Here is a 16305-nt window from a genome sequence, read left to right on the forward strand (position 1 = left end):
TCATCTATGAACCAGAAAACCAGCCCTCACCAGGCATGGAAACTGTTGGCAACTTGATCGTAGCCTCCAGAACCATGAAAAATAAACCTGTGTTGTTTAGAAGCCACCTAATGAATTATGGTAATTCATTAAAGCAACTTGGACTAAGACAGAGAGGGTGGGCCCTTCCAACATTAGTACTATAAGAAATCATTTATCTATAAGCAAGAGAATTCATGTATTTCAATTTAAGCATCATGCTCATCTAAACTGGCTTTCAGAAAGTAAAGGCTGGAGTCTCTTGTATTCACAGGTACTAATCTCTCAATGATAAGCTTATCTTGCTTACCATTACCTTGCCTTTGATCTTTCTAACTTGTTTTTATAACCTTCTACAGTGTTCTTTCTTAGCTTCTTTGCCCTTCTAGCGAGAAAAATGACATTGGCTTATATACATTCGCTCAAATATACTTAGAGCCATACATCTGCAAAGAAACTGCAATGTACTTTGTCATGTTGAGAATCACTGACTAGGAGTTTTAAAAATATGGAGATAAAAAACGAAAAAACAGACCTTCCTGTTTCTTCCTGTTTTGTTGACAGGTGATCTGATTCCACCTACTTCCTCATTTGTCAGAAGATGGAGAGATTCTACTTTTTTAAACTAAGAATCCCAGAGTTCTTTACTCCTGGCAATGGGAGCATAATTCACGCTTGCTATGTTCTAGTTGACACTTTGCTTGCTGGAGCCCAGAAGTGGGGATTATCCAGCATTAGCAGGGGTTCAACCTGAGCACATGGACCCTGGCGACTTGGGAGATAAGAATATTATTCCATGTATCTTGGAAAAGTTTCACACCCAGAACAAATCTTATAGCATTAATAGGTAGATGCCAGCTAACCCACTCTAGTCCCAGCATGGCAGCTTCTCAATAAATATTTTTAAAATTAACAGAAATTTTCCCAGGCACTAAGGGAGTGTGTATAACCTTAATAATATCTATATATAAATTACTCGTAGAAGAAAATCAAAATCTGTATTTTGGTGATGGTTTAATCTCCATGGACCGTAATTTTTTCTGATAGCTGAGGCTTATAGATCTGGGTATGACCTGTCTAGTTGTCAGAACAGTGTTGTAATAGACCAATGAAGTTACCTCAGTTCACTCCACATGGGAACCCCTGATAACAAGTATCTTAGCAAAGTCTCTGGTCATCTTATTCACACAGGGGCCACTCAACAAATAATGCACCAAAACTTCAAATTGCACATACTTCAAATTTTCATGAATCAACGAGGTCAACAGCTAAGTTCCCACCAAGGGATTTTTGTCCAGCAAAGGATACTGCAGGCCTGAGGCCACAGCACTGGTGCGATAACCTCCAAGGCGCTGCCCACTCTCAGAGCAGTGCCAGGCAAACTGCTTGTCTTGTCCCGTGCTCAGCACCCACTCCAGCTCCAGAACAAACAGGATCATTGTCACTCTGCTCTGATGCGCTGAAAACCAAGAGACAAGAAAACAACCTATAAAGCATCTCAAAGAGGTTGGAAAAGCATGGTCCATGGGGTTGTATCATTCTCTTCTCCCCATCCTGCAAAAAGTTGACAGTGTAAGCTGTTAGGGACAGGGTACAACAGTTGCTCTGGTCAGGGGTAGGAGTGTGCCTCAACAGACAGGCATGCCTGAGTTTTTATGATTTTAAAAACAACCCTTCTCTTCCCAATGCTCACCTCCTATCCCTCTTGTGCCAACCCAAGAATTACTGATTCAGAAAGTTCTTTACCCAAGGGTCTAGGCCACCTCCTTCAATATGCTAGGGCTGCTGGACTAAAGAGTATCAGACCCAATGTGACCACAAAAACCATCAGGGATGATGTTTGTAATGTAGTCACTGTAGTCAGTTCATACGCACTTCCAAAAAAAGTAAAGAGCATATTGTTCTTCTATATTGTACTCTGTTTCATAAACTTTTAACAAAATTCTAGATAAACAGCTTTCTCTCAGAAATCAAATGCTTGGGAAGAATTATAAAAAGAATAAAATATTCTTTATGCCAAAGTATGCATGCCTGTGTGTGTGTGTATAAATTTCCTAGAATTGTTCATATAAGAATCTTGAATTTCAGTTTGAAGAGACTATTCATGTCATCTACCCCTTCTCCCTGTTTCATACATGGGCAAAGTGAGCACAATAAAGCTGAGTCATTAGGCTGAGGTCTCATGGCTTCTCAGTTACCAAACAGGTGGGAGGATTTTTGCTTTCTTATTATACAATTCCAGAGAGGTGGAGGGGACTGCAGTTAACTGCAGAGCTGACTGCAATGAACACCACCTGTCCAGCAGTCTAGTGGGGCGGGAACACACAAGTGAGTGTACTGAGGTAACAGTGAAGACAGGAGTTTCCCATTTTGATCACCATGCTGAGTTAGACAGTACAGAGAGATAAAAGCAGCTTTGCTGGCAATAACACCATCTGCCAATTTCTGAGCATCTAACGGGTGCCAGGTATTTAAATGAATTCTGTCTCTTAATCATTATAATTACCCTGCAAAGTGGGTGATCTGATTTTATAGCAAATCCGACCTTCACGAGATGGCCCTTTTAGATTGGCTACCATACAATATAGTCAGAACCATAGGGAACACCCACAGATAGTCATTTCAATAAATGCCTGATGTTGTGAAACCTGACATTTGAAACATGGAGAATCTTAGAAGATATGAAAGCAGTACATAACTGCTTTTCAGAATCCCAACCCCCATCAAGATCAAATTTAACTTGAAGATGTGACTTCTTGGAGAAACACCTGAAGATCTTTTCATGTCCATGCCATAAATGTCCAATTCAAGTTCCACTAGCAACAGAATAAAACGAACTCTCTAATGAGTCCAAGGACACTCAAATCTACTTCAAGTAGAAAGTGGTCCCTTGCACCCCATCCTCTTTCTCCTGAAAGAGCCTTTCATCTGTCACTTTAAATTCAAGGGATGAAAGCAATCCTAGATGACAAGGGGTCTGACCCTTGGGATGGCTTTCATGTGCCAGAGGAGGAGACAGAGGCTAGAACTGTTAAGGGAACTGCTCAAAGCTACCAACCAATGAGTGACAAAGCTAGAATCAAAATTCTAGTCTAGGAGGTGGGATGTAGCTCAGTTGGTAGAGTGCTTGCCTCTCAAGCACAAGGCCCTGGGTTCAATCCCCAGCACTGCAAAAAAAAAAAAAAAAAAAAAAATTCTAGTTTATCTACAGCAGAGCTTTTTCTCAGTGTCAGGAGGCTGTCTGCTGAAAAAACAAAACCAAAGTAAAAAAACCTCAACTACTCAAGCCATATATTCTTTCTAAGGTAAGAGAATATTATATTCAAAAAGAAACCTTTCAAAGATATATGCTTATCATTAAGTTTCAGAAAATTATATATTAAAAAAGAAAACCATGGAATTCACATCTGATTTATTTTCCTTCCTTCCTTCCTTCCTCCCTCCCTCCCTCCCTCTCTCTTTCTTTCTCTCTCCTTCCTTTTTTCTTTTTCTTTCCCTCCCTCCCTCCCTGCCTGCTTTCCTTCCTTCCTTTCTCTCTTTCTCTCTCTTTTTCTTCCTGCCTCCCTTTCTTTCTTTTTTTGGTACTGGGGATTGAACCCAGGGGTGTTTAACCACTGAGCCACATCCCTGACCCTTTCATTTTGAGACAGGGTCTCACTAAGTTGCTAAGGTTGACCTGGAAATTGCAATCCTCCTGCCTCAGTCTCCCACATCACTGGGACTATAAGCATGTGCCACCACACCCAGTAACATTTGGCTTCTTGAATAAAAATGGTGAGATGGGGCATCCTTGCCTTGATCCTGATCTTGCAGGGAAGTCAGTTTCCTGATAATTAAGTATGAAGTCAGTTCCTGACAATTTAAGTATGGGATTTTGTAGATGGTTCCTTATCAAGTTGAAGACATTCCCTTCCATTCTTAGTTCGCTGAGTTTTTTAAAATTGATGCATTATAATTATACTATTATATAATTATAATTATACTATTATATAATTATAATAGTGGGATTTGTTACATATTCATATACATACACATAAGAACAATATTAATGTGGTCAATTTCATTTCCTAATACCTGCCTGTTCCCACCCCCACCCTACTATCCCCTTCCTCTATTCTACTGGTGTCTCTTCTATTTTTATGGGAACTCCCATGCCCCTTGCCCCTTGTTTTCCTTTTTTCTCCCTAGCTTCCATAAATTAGAGAAAATATACCACCCTTGACTTTGAATTTGGCTTATGTTGCTTCAATATAATACTATCAAGTTCCATCCCTTTTCCTGCAAATGACACAATTTCATTCTTCTTTACTGCTGAATAAAACTCCACTGTGTGTATGTATATGTGTATATATGTACATATATACATATATAGAGATATATATAAATAGAATATTTTATTTATCATTCATCCATTGATGGACACCTAGGCTGGTTCCATAATTTGGCTAATGTGAATTTGCTGCTATAAACATGGGTATGCATGAATGGCTACGGTATACTGCCTTTAATTCTTTTTCCTCCCACATTTTTAAATTAGTACATTATAGTTGCACATAATGGTGAGATCTATTGTTACATATTTGTATGTGCACACAATATAACAATATAATTTAACCAATACAGACTTTAATTCTTTAGGATAAAATACAAGAAGCAGTATAGCTGGGTTATATGTAGGTTCCATTCCTTGTCTTTTGAGGAATCTCCATACTGATTTCCACAGTGGTTGTACTAATTTACATTCCCACCTACTAAGAGTTTCTGTCATGAAATGGCTTTCATCAAATTTTTTTTGCATTAATTAGTATGATTATTCTTCTTTAGCATGTTGATATGATAGATAATCATAACATAGCTGGAATAAAGCACTTGCTTATGCTGTATGATTCTTTTTATATGTTGTTTGATTTGATAGTTTTTTTTCTTTTTTGAGGATTTTTGTATCTATTTTCATGAGAGATATCAGTCTACAGTTTTCCCTTCTTATGACTTCTTTGGTTTTGCTATCACTGACTTTTTTTTTAAAATCATTGAGATAAAATTCACATAAAATTTATTTTAACCATTTTAGAATATTTAATTCATTGGTTTGTAGTATATTTACCACATTGTACAAGCATCACCACCATCTATTTCTGGAACATTTTCATCACCTAAAAAAGAGACACTGAATATCCTCAATTCTCCCTTCCCCCATCCTTAGTCAAATACTAATCTATTTTCTGTCTCTATGGATCTTCCTATTCTTGACATTTCATACAAATTTATTCATACTCTATATGGCCCTGCTTTGTTCTCCTGACCATGCAAAGAAAAAAGTCTTTTCTACTGGCAGTGAAAATCATCAAATAATATTTTATAGTCTGGGTAATAAAAAAACACTCCTACCTTGATAGTTTTTCACAGGAGTCATCTTGTTATAATCTTCTGACAAAATAAACTCCTGCAAAAGAAAAGAAAAACATTGAGCAAAAGGACATTTTTAAGTGAATAACTATGTTTTGGTAAAATCAGATTGTGGAATGTCATTATCATCTCAGAATTACATCTAACATTAGTATTTTTGTCAATTGACTCAGCATTTTTAGACATCTCTAAAAGTAACCATAATTATGATCCAATGCAAGCATCATAATTTTTACCTTACAACTCTTGACTATTTTTGTGCACACATGAGAATAAAACTGAATCAAGTTCAGAGTTTTGATGTTGGTTGATTTTGAAGATTAAACTGGATTCAAAATGCTTTCCTCTCCATGGTGCCAAAGCTGAAAATTTGCAAGGCTCTGGTCAGTGAGCAGATAAATACCAATTTTCTACTAGAGAAATAAAGTAGATATTTTAAAGTTTCTGTTGCTAATGTCAGCAGTTTATTTCCCCTTACAGTAAACTTATTGGGGCTACACCTTGCTCATTCCCTGTATCTCTGGGGTGCATGACATAGTATCTTGGCACAGTAAGAAACTGATCAATATTGGTCAGCCTCTCAATCTGATGATATTAGTTTGGATATCAAACATACTGGGGGGACACATAAAAGGTGAGTATGTGGGGTTTCACCTAAGCACCTATGTAGACAGTGATGTACATGTGGAAGTCAACCAAATATTCAGGAGGCCCAGCATGTTTTGACTCCTTTAGTTTCTTTCAAATACAAAATATTCATGAATTCTTTAAAAAAAGTTGTCAAACACAAGGAAAGCTGCAAAGTGTAATAAAGTGATGCCTTCATCTGAGCTTAAAAACAGAACAATAAATCTTCTCACAACATTTGGAAGCATCCAGAATTTTTCTCTGATGATTTTTTAAAAAGAAGGGTGGGAGGACAGATGCATAAACTTCTTTACTGCTATCTGGTGTTTACTGAGTTCATATAGATTATGTAATTTTTTAGAAAAAAATTATTTTTATTGTTACTATGATAAATGTCACCAAGATAAAGCAGGAGGTGACGCGAGAATGAATATACCAGGCAACCACGCTCTTTTCATTCTCTGCCTTCCCATCCCAGCCCCCTTAAGAAGCCTTTCTACAAATGGATTTTCTTCACAATGATTTTCTCAGTAATAACATTATTCAACCTGTCACTTTTAAAATTCATATCATTATTCCTTCAAGGAGTGGCACCATATCCATTTCTCATTTCTGAAGAGTTTAGACTCACAATTGAGCAGAGCAGACTAAGTTTTAAAGGAATAAAGTAGCATGCCCACAAGAAGCTGATTGACAGAGTGGGGAGGGAAGCTTGCACAGGCTCAAACAGCAGTTTATTATCAACCTTTCATCCCACGGAATGGGTCACAGCCCTGAACACCACACGTCAGAGGGTCCCACATATCTAGACACACACACACACACACACACACACACACACACTCAGAGGATTTATTAAAGACAACTGTTATTTGGACAGATGCTCACTGAGTTCATATAGTTCATGTTATTTTAAATATACTGAAATGGTTCTCTGGCTTGGGCAAAGAAACCTCAATTCCTCTTGGAACAAGGCAAGATACAAAACCAACTCAGTAAGGTTTGCACTTAGAATTTAATATACACAAATTAAATACTACCAGTTCATGACACTGGTAAACCCAACTTTTTGTTCATTTGTTTTTCCTATGATAATAAAAATATAATCATGAATAAAATTTGGGAGATTTTGTCACTTTCCATTATTATTTTTGATCACAGAAACCATATGTTCTTCTAAGAAATAGAAGAAGGATAAAAATGTAAAGATCCCTTGTGGTACCATTTGTTAGAGATAACATTATGAAAAGTATTATTGTAATAATATCAATAATAAAACAAAATGTTAAACTACTTGGCCTTTAACAAGTCATGTATATTACTCCAGGACTACTACTTATAAACTTCATTTAAAAAATTTTTTTAATTTGTTCTAATTAGTTGTACATGACAGAATGGATTTATACATTCTAATAAATAATATTAATGGAGTATATTTTTCTGATTGTACATATTTTAAGATCACATCAGTCATGAAGTCACATGTATACATGAGGTAATAATGTCTGTTTCACTGTATTATCCTTCCTACCCCCATATCCCTTCCCCTCCCTTCACTCCCCTCTACCTTTAACTCTATTCTTCTCTAGCCATACCCTTTATTGTGAATTAGCATCTACATATCAGAGAAAACATCTGGCCTTTAGTTTTTTGGATTTGGCTTATTTCACATAGCATGATATTCTCCAACTCCATTCATTTATCAGCAAATGCTATAATTCCATTCTTCTTTAAAGCTGAGTAATATTCCTTTGTGTGTGTGTGTGTGTGTGTGTGTGTGTCCACACACATATTCTTTATCCATTCATCTGTTGAAGGGCATCCAAGTTGGTTCCATAGTTTAGCTATTGTGAGTTGAGCTGCTATAAACATTGATGTGGTTGGGTCACTGTAGCATGCTGATTTTAAGTTCTTTGGGTATAAACAGAGAAGTGGGATAACTGGGTCATATGGTGGTTCCATTGCAAGTTTTCTGAGAAATCTCCATACTGCTTTCCATAATGGTTGCACCATTTTGCATTCCCATCAGCAATGTAAGAGTATACCTTTTTCCCCACATCCTCGCCAACATTTATTGTTGCTTATCTTCTTGATAATTGCCATTCTGATTGGAGTGAGATGAAATCTCAGCGTAGTTTTGATTTGTATTTCTCTAATTGCTATAGATGTTGAGCATTTTTTCATATATTTGTTGATTGATTGTATATCTTCTTTTATGAAGTGCCTGTTCAGTTACTTAGCCCATTTATTGATTGGGTTATTTGTTTTTTTTGGTGTTAAGTTTTTTGAGTTGTTTATATATCCTAGAGATTAATGTTTTATTTGAGGTGCATGTGGTAAAGATTTTCTCCCAGTCTGCAGGCTCTCTCTTCACATTATTGATTGTTTCTTTTGCTGAGAAGAAGTTTTTTAGTTTGAATCCATCCCATTATTGATTCTTAATTGAACTTCTTGCGCTTTGGGGGTCTTGTTAAGAAAGTTAGATCCTAGGCCAATGTGATAAAGATTTGGGCCTACTTTTTCTTCTAGCAGTCGCAAGGTCTCTGTTCTAGTGCCTAAGTCTTTGATACACTTTGAATTGTGTTTCCGGCAAGGTGAGAGAGAAAGGTTTAATTTCATTTTGTTATATGTGGTTTTCCATTTTTCCTAGCACCATTTGTTGAATAGGTTATTTTTTCTCCAGTGCATGTTCTTTTTAATGAATGCACAGAACATACTGTAATGGTCTTTCCCTGAGGAATATTATATTGCTTCCTATTTTTCTTATTAAATGTATTTTATTTTTTATGTAAATCCACTAATAGTTCTATAATAAGTAAAATGATTTTGGGTCAGAGTATGACCATTAAAATTTTGATAAACATTGCTAAATTTGAGTTTTAAAAAGATTGTATCTATTAATATTCAAACAATATAATGTAAAAGTCTTACTATAGCTTAGTTTATTTCCTTAGGCTTGACCGAAGAAGAAATTAGATCAAAGATGCACAAACTTTAAATTAGTTTGGATAAAATAATGTCTATCCTTCCTTCTTTTATTCTACCTTTTCTTCTTACCATCTAACTGTTTGCCAGTCTACCATCTAATTAATTTTAGTGCTCACTCTAATACATCAAACAATATAGGATATACAAAGGAAAAGTGAGTAATTGTCTCCATCTTCAATCTCACCCCTTTTGAAGGAAGTCAGTATTAACAGTCTGATGTTATCAATCCATGTCATTTTTTAACACTTATTAAACATATTATGAACATACACCCAAAAATAGGGTTTTGTTTTATTGTACAAACATAGGATCACACCATAGATATTACATTTAACTTGCTGTTTTCACTTAAAACATATCATAGCTATCTTTCCAGGAATCACATGGTTCTAACTTAATCTTTCTGATTGTTCAATAATACTCTACAGAATGGATATGCCATACTTTATTCAAGTACTTGCTCCTTTAAATGGACATTCCACTCATCTACCATTTTTTTACTGGAAAGGTCTCTGCACATATACCCCATGTGCATGAACTAACACAGATAGAAAGATTGTTGGCTCAAGGTTATGTACATTTAATGTTTTGCCAAACATGTTGGATCATTCTTTTTTCTAAAGTAATTTACCCCTACCCACTTTGTAAGACAGCATATATTCCCGCATCTCACTAGCACTGGGATGTTACTTTCTTTTCAATTTTTGCCAAAAGGTACCTCATTGTGGTATAATGTGTACTACTCTGTTTATGAACTGGACCTTTTTTGTATGTTTGTCACTTTCATTTTTTGTTCTATGACATCTCTGTTCAAACTTGCTTTATCGTGTTCCCTCAGGCAAAGCTTAAGTCTAACTCTTTGTTTAGAGGCGCAATATCCACAGTGTAAGTGAGGGAACGCAAAGCAAAGCAGAGAAAGACAAACAGTGTATCACTACCAAGTTGGGTCTGTGAGTACAGAGAGAGTTTCTGGATAGACAGAACTGGAAAGAATTCACTGGAGGGAGGGATAGAGAAGAAGTTTATCTGCCAGCTCTCTCCCATCTCCCTTTGAATTTTGTTCACAGCTCAGGGGAGATTTAGCTTCCCCCTCCTTCTGGAAAGTTGTACTTCCTAGTCCATTTGCAGCCACTGGGGAAGTCAGATCTTCAGCCTAGCAGTGCTGTGCTCTGACATCCAGAAAGTGGCAGACAAACTAGAAAGGCTGGGCTTTGGCCTCAGGATGGAACAAGGAACCCAGAGGGTCCAGGAAAGAAGTCAAGAAAATCTGAAGCAGGGTATGTGGCATGGCCTAGGCATTTCCTTTCCCCCTTTGTCTCTTGTCTTTGATTATTAGGGGTAGTAATCCCTTGACTAATAGATAAATTGACAATATTTTCTCTTTGATATTCTGTCTATGGATTTTATTTATTAAGTCTTCTGTAGTATTGTAAAATTTTAAATAAATAATCATAGCATTCTGAGTTGAAATTGTACTATGTGTTTGAAGTTTTAATTTTGGAAAAAACTGTATTTCAGTTGTAATATGCTTACCATGAGAAATGTACTCAGATTGATAAATATAATCTTTCTTTACTAGTTTGAAAGGGATTTTTTATTCCCATTTTAACTTCATATATGCTAAAAATAGCTTTTGGTTCTGGTATACACATATATTTTAGTTTAATATGTTATAATATTTAATATGGCATTTGCTGTTGATGTTGAAAAAACAATGTTGGACAAGTTTAGGTAATCTCTTAGTTTTAACTGGAGTTTTTATTAACAGTAGCTGGTGCATTTAATTAAATGTGGTTTTGGTATCTATTATACAAACTTTAAAACATCCTTCAATTTACAGAATTAATTATTTTGATAAATTGCTTAATACTGGCTCATTCTTGAATTCCTGAAGGAATCCCAACTTGCCATGGTGTACTTTTCTATTACTGTGTTATTACATTTCATGTGCTAATGTTTTAAAAGAATTTTTCACACACACATGTACATGATATTATTGGTCTGCAGCTTTCCATTTTGGTGCTTTTTGGGTTTCAGGTTAAAGTTAAGAAAAGCAGAGCATGGATTAAGAGCTTGGACAATTGGAGACAATCGTCCTGACTTAAATCCCTACTAAAATACATGCCAGTAATATGATTTTAGACAAGCTGTTTGAATCTCTGCTTCATTTTCTTCCTCTGTTATGAAGACTGAGTTAATGTTTATAAAGCATATAAAGCAGCATCTGGTAAGTAGTCAGTACATACTCTATTAGAGTTGAGCAAAATAAATGTTACCTTTTGTAAAATAAATTTAAGGAGCTTTTCCTATTAAAAAAATTCTCTGAAATAATACTGAAAAATTCAGAATTGGAAAGAATTCAGTTTTTTAATCTTCCCCCCTTAAGTCAGCTTTTTCGTTGCTGTGACCAAAAGACCTGACAAGAACAATTTTTAGAGGAGAAAAAGTTTATTTAGGGCTCATGGCCTCAAAGGTCTCAGTCCATAGATAGCTGGCTCCATTGTTCTGGGCCTAGATGAGGCAGAACATCAGTAGAAGGGTGTGGTGGAGGAAAAGTGGCTCAGGACATGGCACCAGGAAGCAGAGTGAGACTTCTCTCACCAAGGACAAACTACATACCCCCAAGGCACACCCAATGACCCACCTTCTCCAGACACACCCTATCTGCCTATTATTATGACCAAGTTAATTCCTATCAGGGGATTAATGCACTGATTAGGATAAGGCTCTCATAACCCAACTGTTTTCCTCTAAACATTCTCGCATTGTCTCACACATGATCTTTTGGGGGACACCTCATATCTAAACTGTAACACCCCTTGTATCTATACCAACACATATAGTGGGATGGTAGTGCCATTTGTGCTGCTTTGTAGTTCTTGCTTTTAACCTAACATTATCACATGAGTATTTCCCATGTGATAAATAGCCTTTGAAATCAGAAGTATTAATGGCTACATAACATTCTTTGGTAAGACCACATATAGGATTTTAATATAATTAGTTCTTATTACATTTCTAAGACACCAATGTTCTATTATTAAACAGATAATAAGAATATACCTATTAATGATATTTTGTGTTTTTATTTTTATTTTCTTTCTTTCTTTTTTCTTTTTTGGTGTGGTGCTAAGGATTGAACTCAGGGTTTTGTGCATGAAAGGCAAGCACGCTTACAAGCGGCTACATTCTTTATTTTCTTTGGATAGTTTTCCAGAAATTAAATTACTAATGTAAAGTTGCAGCATTTCTAAAACTCTAGATAGATATTACCAATATCTTTTCTAAATTGTGCCAATTTATGTCCCCTTCCATCACTGTATAAGAGTGCCTATTTTATTCAATTCTATCCAATATGTACATTCTAAATTTACAACTTAGATCAAAAAGGAAGTTTAAAAATTTTAAAACTTCAAATATTTATTAGCCTTTAGCATTTCCTCTTTGTTTTTTCTGTTATCTACAGGATTTCAGTGATTTTTTTTTTTGCTAGTCATAGGTTGAGGATATTAGCCATTCTCTTTTATATTTTAACTATTCATTGCTTTATTTTAGTAGTATTTAAGAAGTTTTTCTTAATGCTGATAAATTTTTACTTGAGATAAGGACATTGTTTTCCTTTGTGATTTCCATTGTTTAAAGCTCACATTCTGTGTAGTGATGATTTATAAATGTCTACTCTATTTACTTCTCATTTTTTATTTTTTTTAAGGCTTTATTTTGTACATACAAAGTCACTTTGAAGATCCTGGAATTTATTTTGGTATAAGCTATAAGGTGAGGATTAAATTGATCTTTTTAAGAACAAACCAATGGCCTCATGCCATTTATAAACTTTTTCACATCCATATTTGAGATGTCTTCTTTACCTTTTCTTGTATTCTTCACATAATTGGGTCTATCTGGGTGTCATCTAACTCTGCTCTATTGACTACTAATCTTATTTGGTACCAGAAAAATGATTTGATTACTACAAATAAAAAATATGCATTAACATAAATTTCCCTTCTTAAAAATGTAATTAGACCAATAAAAATGTAATTTAGAAGATCATTAAAATAATCTTTTTATATAACAAAAAAGAAATATCACATTAAGAGCATTTATTGGAACTGCAGTAATACTATAAATTGGGAATTACTGACATTTAAAGGTATTTTAAAATGTATATTAGCAAATTTTTATCAACTAAGTTTCACTTTTTTTTTTTTTTTTTTTTTTTGCGATGCTGGGGATCGAACCCAGGGCCTCCAAGCACTCTACCGACTGAGCTATCTCCCCAGCCCCACATATTTCTTTTTTGAAATTATTTCTAGACTTTATGTGGTTGTTAACTTTATGCGATTTGTTAACTTTTCCTATTACTGATCAACTGTGTAAAAAAAGATTTACAGGTCGTACTTTTGGGTCAAGCAGAGTTCCTGGAAGGCTTACTACCGACCACTTAATATCTTGATTCCTGGCAGTTAGAGGTAATCAATCTTGGATAAGGCACCTGTTACAAGGAACATTTAACTTACTTGTAACTCTAAAGGCAGAATGGAGCATCATTCTATTCCTAAGATTTAGAAGGAGAAGAAGAAGGCTCTTGTGCTATTTGGGGTCAAATTAAGGAAAGAGAAGAAAGAAAGAAAAATGGCAAGGTTATTTAAGTTGCAACATTATTAGTAGCCAACACTTTGGGCTGGGGAAGTGTAAATAATAAAAATGGAGAAAGTGAGTGAGGTTGTGTGCCTTCCAGGAACTGTGCTATCACTATTTCTCAGTTTGGCCCAAAAGTACTACCCCTATTTGAGCATTTATCAGTGTGCATGGGTGTTTTTAATTCTTTTTGTCTATTTGAGTTCCTATAAAATTCCAGCCTTGCATAATGAATCAATCAGGTGGCAATAACTTTAATCAGGCAACATCATATTTTAAACTTTTTAAAATTGCTAACATGCCCTATCATTAAAGAAAGTACAACAGGCTCATGTGTAAGTACATACATGCCAATTACAACCCTCTTGGGGAATGTTTCATAAGAACTGTCATTATTTTCTACTAGTTTATAAAAATATACCTGTCAAGTAGATGCCAGGGATTTTGTTTGTAACAGAGGTCACTTTAGCTGAATCAAGCTGGTACCCAGCTTTTGTCAGTCTATACAAGTGGGTAATAGGCCGTACTATATGTTTTTTCTCAAATCAATGTTTCTGGTCATCCTTAGGCTTCTATGAAGTGTTAAATTCTCGGTGGTGCCTTGGATTCTTCTGTGAAAGCAGGAAGGAACAGCAAGGAAATCTAGGGTCCAAATGCTGTGTTGTGGCCTCTGGTTCCATCCAAAGAGCTTGGTCTGGTGGCATGCACACATTAAAGTTGAGGTATGGTGCCGTGGTCTGAATGTGTGTGTCCTCCCAAAATTCACATGCTGAAACTTACCTGACAATGAGATAGCATTTATGAAGCCTTTAGGAACAGATTAAGTCAAAAGGGCAGAGTCATCTTAAATGAGGTTAGAAGCCCTTGTCAAAGAGGTACAAGGGAGAATTCACCTTTCTTCCACCTTCCATTCCTTTCACCAGAGGACACAGCATTCACCTCCTTTGTAGGATGCAACCTACAAAATGCAATCTTGGAAGCAGAGACCAGACCCTTTACCAGACAACCAAACTGATGGAGCCTTGATCTTGAACTTCCCAGCCCCCAGAATTATGAGAAATCAATCTACTGTCTATAAATTGCCCAGTCTCTGGAATTTTGTTATAGCAGCACCAACCACAATGCTAGGTTAAGGCAGCAAGGCCAAGGGCATTTACTGGCCAGTTCTCTCTAATATCCAACCGCTGCAAAACATGAAACTTAAACATTCAATAATAATTTAATTAGAAAGCAATGGGTCCTTGCTATTCCCATGATCACCCTGACTTTCCACTCTAAGTTTACCAGTCAAGGAATACAATACAGTTCCAAGCACTGCCCACCTGCTTACCTATTAACATAAGAGTCAATGAAAGAGATTCTCAAGAATTCCCAATCCTTAAAAAAAAAAATCCAGTTTTTAATTTCTTGCTTTATTTGAAAGACTGCCAATGATCTCTTATTTCCTAAAATACAGCACTACTTTAGGAATAGAAATATAATCTAAAATTAGATCTTCAGCTACTCATTGTCATGTTTGTTGCATGTCAGAGATATAAACTGACTGAATGTTTGATAGGTCTAATTTTTTTTATGAAGAAAACTGACCTATAGTTACATTCCCCATATAGGTATTCTTCTCTTCTCCGAAAAATATCTCAAACTCAGCACCAAGATCATCTAAAAAACAGAAAACAAAAAACAAAAACAAAACAAAACAAAAAACTGGAACCTCAGTCCAAAGGTTGTAAAGAATGAAGAGAGAGCCTGGTGTAGCGGCACATGCCTATAATTCCAGCTGCTCAGGAGGATGAGGCAGGAGGATCACAAGTTAAAGGCCAGCCTGGGCAACTCAGCCAGACCCTGTCTCAAAACAAAATTTTAAAGGGATGGGGGTGTATCTTGGTGGTAGAGCACTTGCCTAGCATGTGCCAGGCCCTGGTTCCATTCCCAGTATACACCCTCCCCCAAAAAAGGAAGGTAGAAATAATGTCATCTGTTTATCTACCAGAAGTGTTGCATAAAAGTACCCACTTCTGAAATAATTGTATACCTGTGCCTACACAAAGTCATTACTGAGGGAACAGATAAACACATACAGGGTTTCATGAACCAGAAGTATTACAGAAGCATTATGGAATAATACCAGAAGTATTATAGAGACAATCAGATTGGGACTGAGTGTCCTCTTACTGCAGCTATTTCCATAAAAGAGAAGTTGATCTAAAGAGGAAGTCTAATTGGGAAGGTTGATACGGTAAATTTTCCACTTTACATTTATAAATAATCCACCTCTGTTTCTTCTTCACAAATGTCCAAGACATTGCCAAATATAGTACTTAATGTCTCAACTATTAATTGAAATGAGTGTAAATAATTTGTGTGTGTGTGTATGTGTGTGTGTGTGTATGTATGTATGTAAAAAACAAAACACTAAACACTAATTCCTTCTCCTTCCTTCCCCTACCTCTTGGCAGTCACCCTTTATGTTTCTATGATTTTGATTACTTGAGACCTTGTTATAAGTAGAATTAAACAGTTTTCTTTCTTTCTATGTCTTAGCAAAACAGCCTTAATGTTTGCCTATGTTGTAGCATGTGACACAATTTCCTTCTTTTTTAAGGTTGCACAATATTCCATTGTATA

General features: G+C 35.8%; 1 protein-coding gene and 1 non-coding gene across 2 annotated transcripts in view; one reads left to right on the forward strand and one right to left on the reverse strand.

Annotated features, from left to right (window-relative positions):
• The window catches only part of Wdfy2 (WD repeat and FYVE domain containing 2), a 157186-nt gene that overhangs the window by 52021 nt on the left and 88860 nt on the right, over nucleotides 1-16305 (reverse strand). The window contains exons 4-5 of the mRNA XM_047552641.1: nucleotides 5407-5461; nucleotides 1327-1477 (exon numbers count right to left, since the gene is read on the reverse strand). Coding sequence (XP_047408597.1) covers nucleotides 1327-1477; nucleotides 5407-5461 — 206 coding nt within the window. The remainder of the gene's footprint in view (nucleotides 1-1326; nucleotides 1478-5406; nucleotides 5462-16305) is intronic.
• Nucleotides 3119-3191, forward strand: Trnae-cuc (transfer RNA glutamic acid (anticodon CUC)). Its single transcript has one exon. It is a non-coding gene; the product is annotated as a tRNA-Glu (tRNA).

This window comes from Sciurus carolinensis, chromosome 5, assembly GCF_902686445.1.
Source record: "Sciurus carolinensis chromosome 5, mSciCar1.2, whole genome shotgun sequence".
NCBI lineage: Eukaryota > Metazoa > Chordata > Mammalia > Rodentia > Sciuridae > Sciurus > Sciurus carolinensis.